The following is a 19,248-nucleotide window of genomic DNA, read 5'->3' as shown; positions in this document are numbered from 1 at the left end:
ACTGGCTGAAGTTTTATTATACTTGTTATTGCCCGGATGAAGATCAACCCTTACGGAAACAGGAGGAATTGTACAGGCTGATGGCCACCACTGTCATAGAAAGTCCTTAGCAGCTGTCTGCCCACACCAAAGGACCTCAGTTCTCTCAGCAGGTGCTTAGGATCATGTGATTATTCTCACACCAGCTCACAAAGTCAGTGATGACCCAGCTCCTTAGGATGGGCTACCTTTGGTAATGGAATCAGCAGGAAGTCCTCCATAGTACTGGTACTCTATCCAGGCTGAGGGGGTCAGACTGTCAGTGTCCTCCCCATGGGGACTGCAGAGAACATCCCAGTCTGTGGTTTTAAACAGCCCTTCAGTTACTCTGTTACCTCCTCAGTCCAGATTTTCACTGTTTTTACCTGTGGTGTCTGCTGTTATAGCTGTGTTAACTGGTGAGGTGTCATTGGGAGGAACGGCCTCCCTAATCTGATTCAGAGTGGTGTTATGTTATTGGACTTCTGTGCTAGGCACAGCCTGGCCATAACAAACACCATTTTCAAACTTAAGGTTGTCCATCAGTGCACATGGCACCAGGACACCCTAGGCCGGATGTCAATGATAGACTTCGTAGTCTCATCTGACCTTTGGCCATATGTTTGGACACTCGGTAAAGAGAGGGGCTAATTTGTCAACTGATCACCACCTGATGGTGAGTAGGATCCTCTGCCAGAGAAGGAGGCTGGACTGACTTGGCAGGCCCAAATGCATTGTGAGGATCTGTTGAGAACGTCTGGCTGAACCCTCTGTCAGAGGGACATTTAACTCACACCTCCAGGGGAGCTTCGACCAGATTCTGAGGGAGGCTGGAGGCATAGAGTCTGAGTGGATCATGTTCTCCACCTCCATTGTCAACGAGGCCGTTCAGAGGTGTGGAAACAAGGTCTCCGGTGCCTGTCGCGGTGGTAATCCCTGAACCCGGTGTTGTACGCCAGAGTTAAGAGATGCCATCAAGCTGAAGGAGTCCCATCAGGCCTGGTTAACCCAGCTGATGGGTGCCGATAAACCGAGCGTGCTGCAGCCCGTGCTATTGCGGAGGGAAAATCTCGAACTTGGGAGGAGTTCCGGGAGGCCATGGAGGAGGACTATCGTTCGGCTGAGGTTACAGAGGTAGTTCGCAAGCTCCTCAGTGGCAGGGCCTGGTTGTGGAACGCTGGACCAGTTTTACATCTTCAAAAGGGTGCTTGAGGGTTTGTGGAAGATTGCCCAACCAGTCTACATGTGTTTTGTGGACTTTGAGAAGGCATTCGACTGTGTCAGTTGTAGCATCTTGTGGGGGGTGTATCCGGGAGTATGGAGTCCAAGGCTCTTTGCTTAAGGCTGTTCAGTCTCACAACCAGAGCAGGAGCTTGGTTCACACTGCCAGCAGTAAGGCAGACTTGTTCCTGGTGCATGTTGGACTTCGGCAGGGCTGCCTTTTGTCACCGGTTCTGTTCATTATTTTTATGGACAGAATTTCTAGGCCATGCAGCCAAGGGCCGGAGGGAGTCTGGTTTGGGGACCGCAGAATTGCGTCTCTGATCTTTGCAGATGATGTCTTCCCATTGGCTTTATTGGGCCTCGACTTCTAGCGTGCACTAAGACGGTTTGCAGCTGAGTGTGAAGCGGCTGGGATGTGAATCAGTTCCTCCAAGTCTGAGGCCATGGTTCTCAACCGGAAAATGGTGGTTTGCTCTGTCCAGGTTAGAGGGGAGCTCCTGCCCAAGTGGAGGAGTTCAAGTATCTTGGGGTTTTGTTCACAAGTGAGGGAAGGGAGTAGCGTAAGATTGACAGACGGATTAGTGCAGCGGCTGCAGTAATGTGTAGTCTACAGATCCGGATGGATGGACTTATTACATTGGCGTTTTTACCTTTACTTCCATTCCCATCATCCCCTCCCTGAATGTGTGTACTAGAAGCTTTTAGGACTGCAAAAAAACTTCTTTTATGTGCAAACACACACGGCCATAAACCGTTCCTAATTTCTCATAATTTATTCAAAATGTTCTGGATTGCTAGGAGCATGGAAGTGGAGCAGCTGATGCCAGTGAAACAGAGGGCCACAAGTCTAACCTAACAGCAAGAATGGCCTTGAATACACAGACCGAGAGCAAGACTCAGGTATGTTTAGCTTCTAAGGCATCTGCATGGTATCAACATCCAGCTTTCTTTAGTTTTATTTATAATATTTGGTTTATTAACTTTTTCAGAGCTTTAAGAGAAAACCTGGTCATGCAGACAATGACCGATCAACAGGCGACTACAATGAACATGTAAACAAGCGATTGCGGACAGTGGAAAGCAATAATGCTAGACCCATGGAAACCAGACAGAGTGATGCCAGGCAGCAGTCAGACCTGTATGAACACATCAAACAGGGAGAAACAGCTTATGACACTCAGACATATGGTCAGTAATCACTAATAAATGTTTTTAAAGTTATCTTCAGTTTTTAAATTTGGTTAAATCAGTTATAATGTTGGTGGTTTTTCTCTGTAGACATGGCCAGTGCAGACCAGCAGAAAGCAGCAGGGACCCAGCTGGGACATAATGAAGAAAACGAGGAGGACATTGCCATGGAAACAGCGAACCAGGATGAAAACCTTCAAGCCAGTGAGGTTCAGGAGCTGAAGTCTGATCAGTTTGAATCTTCGAACTCTTTGCAAAAAGGTTAACATTTTAATTTAATTTGTTTGTTAATTAGTTCATTCAAAACTTGCAGTTCTGACTGTGTAAAAAACTGGGACTTCTGACTTTATGTAATGAAAAACTTTGTGCGTGCTACTGGTCATAATATAATATGAGCTACTGAAAAAATAATAAAAATAGTTTTTTTGTATTTCAGTTGTATTTCTCAGTAACAATATATTTTTTAAAATAAAACCAAAACTCACAAGTGAGAGCATGCAGTCAGTGAGAGAAAGGGGGATCTGAAAGTGTTTCATTTGATTTTCACAAGAAATCAAGAAAAGCCTGAAGAAACTGTCACACCCCTTTTATTCTTTGCATATGTGTAAAATGTTTTTGGGTAGTGTTTTTATGAAGGAAAATCCGTTGTATAAAAGCAAAAAAACGTGTGTGTGTGTGTGTATCTCCATAAGATGGCATAGTGAGGCACAGATTCAGCGTGCCTATGAGCCAGTAGTGGCCCTATTTGTGTAACAAAAGCAGCTGTTCACAGGTGATTTCGAATGTTAGCCAAAGCAAACGGGTCTTTCGACCACGGCTAGTTGTAAAGGTAGTAACCAGAAAAATCCAGGTGTGCTTGTGTTAACCTTTTTAGCCGCTTACCATGCAAGATAGACTACTATATACTTAATTGTACTGACCAGGTTTAATTAGGGTGTAGTATGCCTGTTTGTTTTAACATGGCTTTGCTGGAAGATAGCGTACAGAGCCATCCCTTCTGTGACAGAAAGCTGTAGGTGGATTCTAATCTTTGTGAGACCTGCATATCTTCAGACTTTTCTCTATTCCTTTTATACAGATGTAGCCAGTGGAGAGACGGAGATGCCAAAGCAGGAAGGGGAGCAAGAAAAGGAAAGATGGATTGACCAACAACATCACAAAGAAAAAGAGCATGCAGAAAGAACCATGGAATCCACAACGTACATTTCTCCTCAGCTTCTGCTGAAAATGACACAGGTGACACTGGGTATAGGGAGGAATCATCCGCCCAATTTTATTTTGTTTCTTTGCTCAAAGACAATTTTGTTTAGATCCACTATTTTTACTTAGTGCAACCTAAAAAATCCAAGTAAAACATTTAATACAAACATGTCTGAAGAAATAAAACAAAATACACACTCTATTCTCACCCTCCGCGGGTGGTCTCATCCACTTTCCAAGCTCGGGTCCTCTACCAGAGGCCAGGGAGCTTGAGGGTTCTGCGCAGTATCCTTGCTGTTCCTAGGACTGCACTTTTCTGGACTGAGATTTCGGATGTTTTTCCAGGGATCTGTCGTAGCCACTCCTCCAGTTTGGGGGTCACAGCCCCTAGTGCTCCGATCACCACAGGCACCACTGTGGCCTTCACCTTCCAAGCCTTCTCCAGTTCTTCTCTGAGCCCTTGGTATTTCTCTAGTTTCTCATGTTCCTTTTTCCTGATGTTGCCATCGCTTGGTATTGCCACATCCACCACTACGGCTTTCCTCTGCTCTTTGTCCACCACCACAATGTCTGGTTGGTTCGCCATTACCATTCTGTCTGTCTGTATCTGGAAGTCCCACAGGATCTTGGCTCGCTCGTTCTCTACCACCTTGGGAGGTGTTTCCCACTTTGACCTTGGGGATTCCAGTCCATACTCCGCGCAGATGTTCCTGTATACTATGCCAGCCACTTGGTTATGGCGTTCCATGTATGGCTTTGCCTGCCCAGCATCTTACACCCTGCAGTTATGTGCTGGACCGTCTCAGGGGCCTTCTTTGCACAGTCTACACCTTGGTCTTGTCTGGTGTGGTAGATCTGGGCCTCTATGGCTCTGGTGCTCAGGGCCTGCTCCTGTGCAGCCAGGATGAGTGCCTCTGTGCTGTCCTTCAGCCCAGCCCTTTCAAGCCATTGGTAGGATTTGTTGAGATCAACCACTTCAGTTATGTTCCGGTGGTACATCCCGTGCAAGGGCTTGTCCTCCCATGATGGTCCCTCTTCCAGCATCTCATCCTCTGTTCTCCACTGCCTGAGAACATTCACTCAGCAACACGTTGGATGTTTCATCCCGGATAGTGGCTCTCACGCTCACTTAGTCCTCGGCCTCCTTCCTTGCGGCTAGCGTACAGTCTCAGGTGCTGGATTTGGGGTGGAACCCTCCATGCATGGTGAGGAGCTTTCGTGTCTTAACATCTGTGGTCTGTATCTCTTCCTTTGGCCACCTTATTATTCCCGCAGGGTATCTGATCACTGGCAGAGCGTAGTTGTTTATTGCCCGGGATTTGTTCTTACCATTGAGCTGGCTTCTTAGGACTTGCCTTACTCGTTGGAGGTATTTGGCTGTTGCCGCATTCCTTGTTGCCTGTTCAAGGTTGCTGTTTTCCTGTGGTATTCCAAGGTACTTGTAATTGTCCTCAATGTCTGCTATTGTTCCTTCTGGGAGTGAGACTCCTTCTGTGTGGATTACCTTGCCTCTCTTTGTCACCATCCTCCCACATTTCTCGAGTCCAAATGACATCCCGATGTCCGAGCTGTAGATCCTGGTGGTGTGGATCAGCGAGTCGATGTCTCGCTCACTCTTGGCGTACAGCTTGATGTCATCCATGTAGAGGAGGTGACTTATGGTGGCCCCGTTTCGGAGTCGGTATCCATAGCCAGTCTTGTTTATTATTTGGCTGAGGGGGTTCAGACCTATGCAGAACAGCAGTGGGGACAGTGCATCTCCTTGGTATATGCCACATTTGATGGATACTTGGGCGAGTGGCTTCCCATTGGCTTCAAGGGTGGTTCTCCACAACCTCATCGAGTTTGCAATGAAGGCCCTTAGAGTTCTGTTGATGTTGTACAGCTCCAAGCATTCAGTGATCCATGTGTGTGGCATTGAGTCATAGGCTTTTTTGTAGTCGATCCAGGCTGTGCACAGGTTGGTGTGTCGCATTCTGCAGTCTTGGGCGACTGTTCTGTCTACCAGGAGTTGGTGTTTGGCTCCTCTGGTATCCTTACCAATGCCCTTCTGTGCTTCGCTCATGTATTGACCCCATGTGCCCACTTAATCTTAGCTGCGATGATGCCTGACATGAGCTTCCATGTTGTGGAGAGGACCGGTTATGGGCCGGTAGTTGGATGGGACTGTACCCTTTGAGGGATCCTTCATTATCAGGATCGTTCGCCCTTCGGTTAGCCATTCAGGGTGAGTCCCATCCCTTAGCAGCTGGTTCATTTGTGCTGCCAGGCGCTCATGGATTGCAGTGAGCTTCTTTAGCCAGTAGGTGTGGATCATGTCAGGGCCAGGTGCTGTCCAGTTTTTCATACCTGAGACTCTATGTTGGATGTCTGCCACTGTGATAGTCACTGGATTCTGTTCAGGGAGGTTGCTGTGGTCTTCCCTCAGATCCACCAGCCACTGTGCATCACTGTTGTGTGATGCCTCCCTTTCCCATATACCCTTCCAGTACTGGTTCAGTTTTCCAGCCTTGGTGGGTCTGCTCTGCTGTTATTAACCCTGCCATTGAGAGTACACTTTCGCAAGGTTGTGTTGCGAAACAGCCGGTTTATTCGTCTGGCTTCGTTATCTGTGGTGTATCTGTTTAGGCGGCTGGCCAAGGCTTGTAGCCTTTGCTTGGCAGTTTCGAGTGCTTCAGGTATGGTCATCTGGCTGTACCTCCTGGGCATTGGTCTTTTCATTGCACCTCTCTGGGCCTCTGTCATTTGGCTCACTTCCCTCCGAGCTGCCTTGATTTTTGCCTCCAACCTTCGTTTCCATGGTGGGTATTGTTTTCTCATGGCTCCCATGGTTGCTCTTATAGCCAAGCACCTCTAGGATCACTGATGCTGAAGCGTATATCAGCTCATTGGTTTCTGTGATTGTTGTGGTAGGGATCGCTCTCAATGCTGCATTCACATCTTCCATGAGACTTTCTGATGGTACTTCACTTAGCCGTTGTAGTGGGGTTCGGGGTTGCCTGTTCAATCTCGCCATGATCTTATCTTTCAGGTCAGTTGCTGCCTCGCTCAGCGTATCTGTGCTTATTGGGGCTTCGTACCCAATTTCCGGTTGGGGAGATGGTGAAACCTCCCCTCTGACCTGGCGTCCTGGCTCCCCCTTGCCGTAGCATTTGTGTTGTGTCTCGTCAATCTCAAGTTGTGATAGCAGTTGCCGTTTGTGGATGTTGGAACACTGAGCTACTAGTTGTCTTGAATGTGGGTTTCTCCGTTCCCATTCACCGCACATTCTTTGCATGTAACCCTTCTGACTAGGGTTACTGTTGTTATTCCAACAGAGCCTTGTTCTCGCATCTCAGCCATTTCTTTCTTGTTCCAGTAGCCCATTTCTCGTCAAGGTGCTCTGGTTCCCCAACACCTGACGCAGACCTTGTTAGACCGGGCGACGTCTGAGCCGGTATCTCATGTGGTTCATTGTCTCTCATGATATGAGGTAGGCGGTAGCTTGAAGGGTTTTGCCCAAGGACCCACACTGGATGCCTATTCGCCCTAACGGGGATTCGAACCGGGAACCCCCCGCATGCAAGTCCTGTGACTTTACCGATTGAGCTATCCAGCAAGCATGGATGAAACATCCAAGATACATAAGTACATCAAGGATAAGGCCCCGACAGATGACGTGCTCAGTGAATGTCTCAGGCAGTGGAGAACAGAGGATGAGATGCTGGAAGAGGGACCATCATGGGAGGACAAGCCCTTGCACGGGATGTACCACCGGAACATAACTGAAGTGGCTGATCTCAACAAATCCTACCAATGGCTTGAAAGGGCTGGGCTGAAGGACATCCTGGCTGCACAGGAGCAGGCCCTGAGCACCAGAGCCATAGAGGCCCAGATCTACCACACCAGACAAGACCCAAGGTGTAGACTGTGCAAAGAGGCCCCAGAGACGGTCCAGCACATAACTGCAGGGTGGTTTTGGTAAGATGCTGGCAGGCAAAGCATACATGGAACGCCATAACCAAGTGGCTGGCATAATATACAGGAACATCTGTGCAGAGTATGGACTGGAAACCCCAAGGTCAAAGTGGGAAACACCTCCCAAGTTGATAGAGAACGAGCGAGCCAAGATCCTGTGTGACTTCCAGATACAGACAGACAGAATGGTAATGGCGAAGCAACCAGACATTGTGGTGGTGGACAAATAGCAGAGGAAAGCCGAAGTGGTGGATGTGGCAACACCAAGCGATGGCAACATCAGGAAAAAGGAACATGAGAAACTAGAGAAATACCAAGGGCTCAGAGAAGAACTGGAGAAGGCTTGGAAGGTGAAGGCCACAGTGGTGCCTGTGGTGATTGGAGCACTAGGGGCTGTGACCCCCAAACTGGAGGAGTGGCTACGACAGATCCCTGGAAAAACATCCGAAATCTCAGTCCAGAAAAGTGCAGTCCTAGGAACAGCAAGGATACTGCGCAGAACCCTCAAGCTCCCTGGCCTCTGGTAGAGGACCCGAGCTTGGAAAGTGGATGAGACCACCCGCGGAGGGTGAGAATAGAATTTGTATATATATATATTTTTACTTGCTTTGAACCCTGCATCTTAAACAACAGTGCGGCTAATTTGTGCGGGTAGTTTGCTGGCTTACAAGCTACATGCTGCTAAACACGACTGAGATGTTTACACCATGCAGGTCTGTACTACAGTTACAGTGGGTACAGAACAACAAAATAACACACTGAAATAAAATCAGACAAACTTAGTTTTATGTATTTAAAACATCTAGGGTAAAAATATGTCTAAATGTAGACCATAGGCCTTCTACCGTAGCTATGTCAGCTGTGGTAGTTTAAACAAGCCTTACATTAAAAGGAACTTTCCTGGAACAGTCCCTGGTAGTGCAACTAAAGAAATAATAAGTATTATTAATAATAAGACCCAAGGTGTAGACTGTGCAAAGAGGCCCCTGAGACGATCAAGCACATAACTGCAGGGTGTAAGATGCTGGCAGGGAAAGCATACATGGAACGCCATAACTAAGTGGCTGGCATAATATACAGGAACATCTGTGCAGAGTATGGACTGGAAACCCCAAGGTCAAAGTGGGAAACACCTCCCAAGTTGGTAGAGAACGAGCGAGCCAAGATCCTGTGTGACTTCCAGATACAGACAGACAGAATGGTAATGGCGAAGCAACCAGACATTGTGGTGGTGGACAAATAGCAGAGGAAAGCCGAAGTGGTGGATGTGGCAATACCAAGCGATGGCAACATCAGGAAAAAGGAGCATGAGAAACTAGAGAAATACCAAGGGCTCAGAGAAGAATTAGAGAAGGCTTGGAAGGTGAAGGCCACAGTGGTGCCTGTGGTGATTGGAGCACTGGGGGAAGTGACCCCCAAACTGGAGGAGTGGCTACCACAGATCCCTGGGAAAACATCCGACATCTCAGTCCAGAAAAGTGCAGTCCTAGGAACAGCAAGGATACTGCGCAGAACCCTCAAGCTCCCTGGTCTCTGGTAGAGGACCCGAGCTTGGAAAGTGGATGAGATCACCCGCAGAGGGTAAGAATAGAGTGGTGAAGTAGGCTACTGGAACAAGAAAGCAATGGCTGAGATGCGAGAACAAGACTCTGTTGGAATGCTACTACTCAAGTAACCCTAGTCAGAGGGGTTACATGCAAAGAATGTGCGGTCAATGGGAACGGAGAAAAACACATTCAAGGCTGATGGCGAAGCAACTAGTAGCTCAGTGTTCCAACATCTACAAACGGCAACTACTATCACAACTTGAGATTGCCGAGGTACAACACAAATGCTACGGCAAGGGGGAGCCAGGACGCCAGGTCAGAGGGGAGGTTTCACCATCTCCCCAACCGCAAATTGGGTACGAAGCCCCAATGAGCACAGACATGCTGAGCGAGGCAACAACTGACCTGAAAGATAAGATCATGGCGAGATTGAACAGGCAACCCCGAAGCCAACTACAACGGCTAAGTGAAGAACCATCAAAAAATCTCATGGAAGATGTGAATGCAGCATTGAGAGCAATCCCTACCACAACAATCACTGAAACCAATGAGCTGATATACACTTCAACATCAGTGATCCTAGAGGTGCTTGGCTATAAGAGCAACCATGGGAGCCATGAGAAACAATACCCACCATGTAAACGAAGGTTGGAGGCAAAAATCAAGGCATGACAGAGGCCAAAGAGATGCAATGAAAAGACAGATGCCCAAGAGGTACAGCCAGATGACCATACCTGAAGCACTCGAAACTGCCAAGAAAAGGCTACAAGCCTTGGCCAGCCGCCCAAAGAGATACACCAGAAACAACGAAGCCAGACGAATAAACCGACTGTTCGCAACACAACCTGCGAAAGTGTACTTTCAATGGCAGGGTAATAACAGCAGAGCAGACCCACCAAGGCTGGAAACTGAACAGTACTGGAAAGGTATATGGGAGAGGGAGGCATCACAGAACAGCGATGCACAGCGGCTGGTGGATCTTAATGGAAGACCACAGCAACCTCCCTGAACAGAATCCAGTGACTATCACAGTGGCAGACATCCAACAAAAAGTCTCAGGTATAAAAAACCGCACAGCACCTGGCCCTGACATGATCCACGCCTACTGGATAAAGAAGCTCACTGCAGTCCATGAGCGCCTGGCAGCACAAATGAACCAGCTGCTAAGGGATGGGACTCACCATGAATGGCTAACCAAAGGGAGAACGATCCTGATAATGAAGGATTCCTCAAAGGATACAGTCCCATCCAACTACCGGCCAATAACCTGTCTCTCCACAACGTGGAAGCTCATGTCAGGCATCATCGCAGCTAAGATAAGTGGGCACATGGGTCAATACATGAGCGAAGCACAGAAGGGCATTGGTAAGCATACCAGAGGAGCCAAACACCAACTCCTGGTTGACAGAACAGTCGCCCAAGACTGCAGAGTGCGACACACCAACCTGTGCACAGCCTGGATCGACTACAAGAAAGCCTATGACTCAATGCCACACACATGGATCACTGAATGCTTGGAGCTGTACAACATCAACAGAACTCTAAGGGCCTTCATTGCAAACTCGATGAGGTTGTGGAGAACCACCGTTCAAGCCAATGGGAAGCCACTTGCCTAAGTATCCATCAAATGTGGCATGTACCAAGGAGATGCACTGTCCCCACTGCTGTTCTGCATAGGTCTGAACCCCCTCAGCCAAATAATAAACAAGACTAGCTAGCCAAATACCTCCAACGAGTAAGGCAAGTCCTAAGAAGCCAGCTCAATGGCAAGAACAAATCCCGGGCAATAAACAGCTACGCCCTGCCATTGATCAGATATCCTGCGGGAATAATAAGGTGGCCAAAGGAAGAGATACAGACCACAGATGTTAAAACACGAAAGCTCCTCACCATGCATGGAGGGTTCCACCCCAAATCCAGCACCCTGAGATTGTACGCTAGCCGCAAGGAAGGAGGCCGAGGACTAGTGAGCGTGAGAGCCACTATTTGGGATGAAACATCCAAGTACATCAAGGATAATTCCCCGACAGATGACTTGCTGAGTGAATGTCTCAGGCAGTGGAGAACAGAGGATGAGATGCTGGAAGAGGGACCATCATAGGAGGACAAGCCCTTGCACGGGATGAACCACCGGAACATAACTGAAGTGGCTGATCTCAACAAATCCTACCAATGGCTTGAAAGAGCTGGGCTGAAGGACAGCACAGAGGCACTCATCCTGGCTGCACAGGAGCAGGCCCTGAGCACCAGAGCCATAGAGGCCCAGATCTACCACACCAGACAAGACCCAAGGTGTAGACTGTGCAAAGAGGCCCCTGAGACGGTCCAGCACATAACTGCAGGGTGTAAGATGCTGGCAGGGAAAGCATACATGGAACGCCATAACCAAGTGGCTGGCATAGTATACAAGAACACCTGCGCGGAGTATGAACTGGAAACCCCAAGGTCACCTCAAACACCTCCCAAGGTGGTAGAGAACAAGCGAGCCGAGATCCTGTGGGACTTCCAGATACAGATGGCCAGATCTCTGCTTATTTTGAGCATATTTTTTCTTGAACCTTAAAACTTCCTGGTTTGTGTAACCTCCTTTTCCTCTGCTTCTTTTTTGGTCATAGACTGAGTTTACAAAACATTCTTCATCTGATAAAATAATCATCAATCCTCACACCCCTCTTATTTTTTGTATGCAATTTAACCAGATCAAATGGGTAGGTCTTGGGTTCCGATGACTGAGATCTACAGTCAGACATTTCACTGTCTGAGCTTAGAGAGATCCCATCCTCACTGACATCTGAGTCTACAGGTCGGCTGTCTGACCTTTTTTTCAGTGCCTGACTGATCGTTCGTGTCATCAACAGTAGTGTTGCTTTTTTTCTTTGTATGATGTTCTTTTCTACCATCACCCAACCCTGCGTTCTCTTCAGCTACAGCATTGTTTACATTTGGGTCCTTATTACACATTTCTATATCATTCTGCCTTCCCACAGTTGACATTTCAGCAACTTCACTTCCCTTTACAATTTCAACTTTAACCTGTTTATACTGTTCATTGTCAGTCTTAACCACAGTGTCTCATCCACTCACTACTTTTGTTTCTCCACCACCGGCCTCCTCCCGTCTATCTGCACCTTCTCCACCGTCCTCCCGTCTATCTGCACCTTCTACACTCTGCACCTCCTCTCCTCCACCTCTCCACCGTCTCTACACACCCCCACCGTCCTCCCGTCCGTCTGCACCCTCTCCACCGTCCGTCTGCACCTCCTCCACCCTCCTCCCCTTCGTCTGCACCCTCTCCACCGTCCTCCCGTCCATCCTCTCCTCCATGCTGATCCTCTCTGCCAGCTGCACGGCCTCCTGCAGCCGAGTGGAAACTGCCCCCAGCTTTGTCTGGGCAGGCTCTGACTTAATGTCCTTCTTTGCCACATCCAAAGCACTATATAGTCTCTGGCGTTATAAACAGAACATAATCATACTCATCCCTTTTGAGCCGATGTTTACAGCCCGATGGCAACTTTTTAATGGAAGACACTTTTTTTCCGTGCCTGGATAGTTCTCAACAGGTCTTCGCTGATGAAAGGTGGGACGTTGGACACAGTTACCTTTTTAGCAGGTTGCGTAAAAGGAGAGATGGAAATGAATTCACCGTTGATGGCGATGCCATGTTCAATTGATTTGTGGACTTTGTCAACACTGTCCAGAAAAATGACCACGCTCTGTTCATCCTCGCAGCCGATTTTAGGCTGAGCGGACCGACCAGCACAGACACAGCAACCGCACACTCGTCCACGGAAAAGCGAGAAGCAGCGGCGATCCTCAGGCTGTGCTTCTGCGTTAGCTCGGTGAGGTGCATTCTAGCACCAGCTGGTGGTCTGCACCTGCAGACGCAATCCTTGATATGTACACACCAAAACAATAAACCAACCTTCACCGAAAACACCCTATGAGCAAGACCTCCATACATTTTTACAATACAACTATTTTACTTTGTCTTTGAGCCTCTTGGTAGCCTCTTTGATCAGTTCTATCTTGGTGAGTTTGGAATGACTTGATCCAGTCTGTGTTATACTAAATACTTTTTAATTCTTCTAAAAATTTATTTTCACTCTTCTTCTAGCCCGTGAAAAAATGTTTTTGTATCCATCTGACTTGCCCTTTTAAGCCAAACTTATTATTTGCTTTAGTTGCACTACCAGGAACTGTTCCAGGAAAGTTCCTTTTAATGTAAGGCTTGTTTAAACTACCACAGCTGATAACAGGAGAAGGCCTATGGTCTACATTTAGACATATTTTTTACCATAGATGTTTTAAATACATAAAAGTTGTTTAAATACATAAAACTGAGTTTGTCTGATTTTATTTATTATTTTGTTCTGTACCCTCTGTAACTGTAGTACAAAGACTCACATATTAATTGTTACTTTTCCTATTGCAAACACTTGTCCCTTGTATTATTTCTTGTTTAGGGAATGAGAAGGAAATTGCTGAAATTGAATAGCTCTCAAAAAATGAATCATCTGTGTTTCTGTTTTCAGAATGAGAAGAAAGATCCAGAGGAGATCCGGAGGGAGTTGGAGCTAAAGCTGGAGGCCTGGCACAACCTACCTCCAGGAACTCCAGATGAGGTGAGGTGACCGGGAGTTTGTTATATAATATTTATAAAAATCCTGAGTCTGTGATAGACCCAAACTATGTTTTGAAATATTAATCAAATACTCAGTTGTAGTTCAGTAAGAATATAAAGCACAGTATATTTACTTTGTTAGAAAACCACACTTGATTTGAAACTCTACTCAATATTGTGCTGTGTACCACTACTGTTTCACTAAATATTTGTCTTTAGGATTAATCACATTCACTGATTATTAAAACTTTAAAAAATGACAGTCAAAAATGACAGATGTAAATGATCATCTAGTCCTCCAAATAGATTCTACAGTTCTGACAACATCACCATATTCTATGGTTACTGTAAGGGGCATGTGTTGCATCATGTGTTGTTTTGATTTGGTTGTTTGATCATGTGGGGTTTTCCTTTTAGGGTTACCCTGGGTGTGGGGGGAGTGTTACCTGATAGCGCAGGGGCAGGAGCTTTATATTTATTGTCGACCGCTTACGCTAAGATCTCTGACTACCACCATTTTGTTCATGATCTTTATCTGATCTTTATTAAATGGCAACACCATCAGCCGACACTGAAGAGCTTACTGCGTGTGTGTCCTGCAGTTAGAGTGTAACTGTATGTACAACATACGTCCGACCCGATGCTCTGTTGCTCAATAGAGAAGCTGTATTAGGAGGGTTACGACTTTACAGTTTTCTTGGTTTGATCCAGAGGTTGCCTTTGTATATTATGTCCAAACTTGCATACATAAGCATTAAGTTGACTATTTAGATAGAACTAATGCAGTCTGGTGCATCAGCCCCGCATAAATCTGTCTGTCATTGTTGCTATATAACTTAATATATTATACAATATGAAGCACTGATTCCTGAATGATATCCCAAAAATGACAGGTAAATATGCATGCACAATGCATTAGTGATCGGACTGTTATACACAATACATATTTCGAATGTAAAAGTATGTTTGTGTTTCCGTTTCAGGAGAATGCGGCAATTTCAATGTGGCATCAGTATCAGACTCTGACTTCATCTCTCTCCCAGCAGCTGTGTGAGCAGCTCCGTCTTATCCTGGAGCCCACACAGGCAACAAAGCTCAAGTCAGTACCATTCAACATAGTTGGTGCATGAATTAGAGTTCATTCTATGAGATATTGTTTTCTCTGTTGATCTTTATTAATCTGCGTAAGTTCTAGTATTATCATGTAGGACACAGTTTTTAAGCAGTGTACTGTGGTACACTGGTGTGCTGTGTGATGTACAAAGTTATTCAATTTGACCTAAAGAAAAAAAACGATTTAAGCGCCTGGAGGCATAATCATGTAATACTCCTCCTTATCAGTAGGTGGCAGCAGGTAGCTAGTTGCAGTGTACTTTAAGTTCCTCTCGCATATGTGTATCACTAATTCTCTTGTCTTAAAGTGTTTCTGAGAAATAAAAGGCCTGAGTATGCAAGGTGCTTGCACGTGATGAGTGGTGTGCTGGGCTGGTAGATACAGTAGTTTTAATCGTCTGACAAACAAAGCTATTTTGACATTGCTACCATTTTTACGACTTCTGAGCTGAGCTTTTCAAGCCTGACTGCTATAAAAACTAAATACAGAAACAGACTAAGAGCTTTGTTTGTGTCTTTCTTCAAATCCCCCTATCACATTAGCTCTGTGTTCATCCAAACAGGCTCAGGTTTTTTACTTTTTTTTCTTTTTTTGCCTGTACATAAGGAAACATATTTGATCTTTTGCTTCACACAGAGGTGATTACAAGACAGGGAAGCGTTTAAATATGAGAAAGGTGATACCCTACATTGCCAGCCAGTTTCGTAAAGACAAGATCTGGCTGAGGAGGACCAAGCCTAGCAAGAGAGACTACAACATCTGTCTGGCTGTGGACGACTCCTCTAGCATGGTGGACAACCACTCCAAACAGGTAAAAAAGTCCTGTTAGAAAAAGCACATTTTGACTGCAAATATACCTGATTAAAGCCATCTCTCTTTTTCGCATAGTCTCCTCTATACTACTTCTTAATTTTTTTTTTTATTTTGGTTAACATTTAGAAGTTAAATGCAAGAACTTTTTAATACTCAGCAACTTTTATGCAATCTGTTTTTATTATTATGCCTATTTCATGTCCAATAATTTGTCTGCAGTACTTCATTGTAACAATTCAAGCGATTTGAATGAATTACTTTTTTTGTTGTTTGCTTATTTGAAAAATTTTGGATATCAATGTGTTGAGTTCAAACCAATTTTCAATTTTAAAGCAAGCAATAGTACAGTAGCTTGCATTCAGCATTTACCCACAATTTTGTCATAAAACAATAATGGGTTATACTGAACTGAGGTTCAGTTTGATATATAATATGAGAATGAATATAATTAACACATACTTGACTTCAGTGCAATTAATCTGCTGTCTTCTGTGTGTTGTAAAGCTGGCATTTGAATCTCTGTCGGTGATCGTTAACGCTCTCACTTTGCTGGAGGTTGGACAGGTGTCAGTGTGCAGGTAAGAACATTTACTGGAAAGAAGTATAGTTTGTTGCTACACTGTGATAAATATTAAGGCCTGAAACAAAAAATATAATGTGCTGTTTGTAATGCACTGAATGCTTTGTTCTTTTGCTGCCGGTCTTGTATACTATGTGCCATTTTGTCCACATATACATTCATCATGCTGACATATTCAATGTATTTTCATTGTTCAGTTTTGGTGAGCAGGTACAGCTGCTTCATCCCTTCCAGCACCCGTTCAATGATGCATCAGGGGCTCGGATACTCAGACTTTGTCAGTTCCAGCAGAAGAAGACCAAAATAGCACAGGTCTGAGTGTTCTTGTACATTGCTTAAGTTTAAATTGGTAGTTGAAATGGCTTTACTGTTAGTCATAAGGGAAATGTTTTGATATTGCCCAGATAACTTTAATCTGTTGGTAACTTTTAACTCCTACCTGATACATTTTGCTCTCCTTCAAGGCTGGTAGGAGAAAACTGAACTTAAAGAGAAACTGGATGGGGAGGATTACACAAGACATTGTTGCTTACAATTCTTCTGTTTTTTTTAATAAATATAATTGCTCTTTTTTTTAAATATTTTTACTACATTAAGAAAAAATGTATAACAGATACTTTTTAGTCAAATGACCTCCCTGTGATACTCTCTGATACTCTGTGATACAGACGTTATTCTAATAATCATTTATGACATACATTCCTGTGGCCACATTTTAAATACACTTGTACAGTGTAATTCAATCCAATACATCAGCCATGCCATGCAGTACATTCTCTTTTTACAAAGTCAACGTTTCTCCCTTGATACTGTCAGAAAGATGATTATTTATTTATTTATTTTTTTTTTTTAGAAAGATGATTATTTAATTGATGAAGTCCCAGTGGGTGATCACATTGGGGAGAGATTATTAAAATAGGTTTTACAAACCTAAGACACTTAAACCAAGGCATGAGAGTGGTTATTTTATGTGCATGTCACATTTTCATGTTGACACTTTCTCTCCAATTCATCATTCCTTTTTTCTGTAGTTTTTGGAGACATCAACCAAAATGTTTTTAGAAGCAAGACAGCAGGTTCCAGGAACTATAAATTCAGGTAATCACTTACCTTAGATGCTACGTTGCCCTTTCTTGTTAGTGCTCTGATGTGATTGTTCTATGTGGTGATCACTAGACAGTCACAAGTGTTTTTATTGACACAATAAGTAAATTTCATTCATTCATCCATTTACATTAACATACAGCTGTAATTACAAATTCATGTTGTAATTGAAATATCAACTAACAAACAATTTGTATAGAATATGTTGTAGAACAAGCTCACATTTTTTTTCTAGATTTTTGTTTCTACAATCAACATAGATCAAACCCACTCAACCTTCATGTTTGTGATTCACTGCCTCGTTTAGCTTATTAGTCAGTGAGAACTTGGAACTGTGCTAGTTTATTTAGCCTTCAGTGAACCCAAGTGTATTTTTTACCCAACAACCCAAACATCTGACGTCTCTGTTACATTTAGTACTATATTTTTGTGAGGATGTGTCATTTAAAAACTATAAACTGCACTGTTGTTAACAGATACCGCCCAGCTGTTGGTCATTGTTTCTGATGGTAGGGGGCTTTTCTTGGAGGGGAAGGACCGGCTGGTGACAGCTGTGCAGGCAGCATGCAGCGCAAACATTTTTGTCATTTTCATGGTGCTTGACAACCCTAGCTCACGGGTAAGTAAAGAAGAATGTGACGTTTTGTCTTGTATATTGTGTGCAGAGTATCGCTAAACCCAGGTTATTTTGCAGGACTCCATCCTGGATATCAAAGTACCCATATTCAAAGGTCAAGGGGAGCTGCCAGAAATCCGCTCCTACATGGAAGAGTTCCCCTTTCCTTTCTATGTCATCCTGCGGGATGTCAACGCCTTGCCAGAGACCTTAAGTGATGCACTGAGGCAATGGTTTGAACTTGTTACTATCGCAGATCAATAGACATTTTCTCATTGAAAGGAAAAATGATTAACATCCAGTCACACAATGCAACTCCTGCTTGGTTCTTGACCAGAACTGATAATAAATAGATCTGAAGCTGTACTTGTGCCTTTATTCTTAATTTTGATTATTTCTAGAATCCCTTGCTGTTTTGCCTTAATTAAATGGAAAATTAATTCTATAATGTGTATGTTTTAGTGATAAAAAGTTGTTTTTGTTTTTTTTACTTGGATGGATACCTATGTAAAATCTGTTATACAATATCCATAAAGTCTTTCTGTGGATGGTAATTATGTTAAATAATTTATCTAGTAGCCTGTTGTTATATACAGTAGAAAAGCTCAGATGTGCCTTGGTGAGGAAAATTGAAGTACATCTCACTTTATGACGTATTCAGCAGCTGAAGTGATTCATAATATACTTTATGTACTCACAGCTAATTTAAATTTTTTTGGACATTTGAATCTTGTGGACATGTTTGACGTGTGCTCGGGCACAACAAACCACATTTGTTGTGGTTTGAAAACAACCTGATAGTTTGATCTTAAATTTATAGTGACTGTGTATCTCAGGAGTTGGTGAAATGTTTACCACATGCATTTTGTTCTTCATTGCATTCTTCTGTTAACATTTTACAACTGTGAACTTTGTAACTTGAAATTGCACAAAATCCCCAATATGGCTTTGTTGTGTAATTTGTTTTTAACTCTTCTTTTGATTAGACATTGTATAGGATTTGTTTTACTTTTGTGGGGAAAAGGGTTTTCCCATAATTAAACCAGAATTTGTAGTTGTAATACTATCCTATATCATTGTACACTGAACAAAATTCTAAACATAACTCTGTTTTTTTGCCCATTTTGTCACCCAACCAGAGTTGTTGCCCATGAATTGAATATTGATTTACCTACCAGAAGCCAAAAAGCCATCTCCACAGGTGTTTCAGAGAATATAGCAATACATTTAACTGGCTTCACAACCGCAGATCATGTAACTACACCA

General features: G+C 44.3%; 1 protein-coding gene across 1 annotated transcript in view; it reads left to right on the top strand.

Annotated features, from left to right (window-relative positions):
* Positions 1 to 19,087, top strand: part of mdn1 (midasin AAA ATPase 1) — a 93,712-nt gene extending 74,625 nt beyond the window's left edge. Inside the window, exons 91-102 of the mRNA XM_029141553.3 lie at positions 2,041 to 2,142; positions 2,232 to 2,430; positions 2,521 to 2,691; positions 3,509 to 3,666; positions 13,667 to 13,756; positions 14,739 to 14,854; positions 15,506 to 15,680; positions 16,187 to 16,260; positions 16,460 to 16,574; positions 17,294 to 17,360; positions 17,843 to 17,985; positions 18,061 to 19,087. Of these exons, the coding sequence (XP_028997386.1) occupies positions 2,041 to 2,142; positions 2,232 to 2,430; positions 2,521 to 2,691; positions 3,509 to 3,666; positions 13,667 to 13,756; positions 14,739 to 14,854; positions 15,506 to 15,680; positions 16,187 to 16,260; positions 16,460 to 16,574; positions 17,294 to 17,360; positions 17,843 to 17,985; positions 18,061 to 18,246 (1,596 nt within the window). The 3' untranslated portion in view covers positions 18,247 to 19,087. The remainder of the gene's footprint in view (positions 1 to 2,040; positions 2,143 to 2,231; positions 2,431 to 2,520; positions 2,692 to 3,508; positions 3,667 to 13,666; positions 13,757 to 14,738; positions 14,855 to 15,505; positions 15,681 to 16,186; positions 16,261 to 16,459; positions 16,575 to 17,293; positions 17,361 to 17,842; positions 17,986 to 18,060) is intronic.
* The last annotated feature ends 161 nt before the right edge of the window (positions 19,088 to 19,248 follow it).

Source organism: Betta splendens, chromosome 24 (assembly GCF_900634795.4).
Source record: "Betta splendens chromosome 24, fBetSpl5.4, whole genome shotgun sequence".
NCBI lineage: Eukaryota > Metazoa > Chordata > Actinopteri > Anabantiformes > Osphronemidae > Betta > Betta splendens.
Note: the sequence above shows the minus strand (reverse complement) of the source record. Positions and strands in the feature narration are given on the sequence as shown.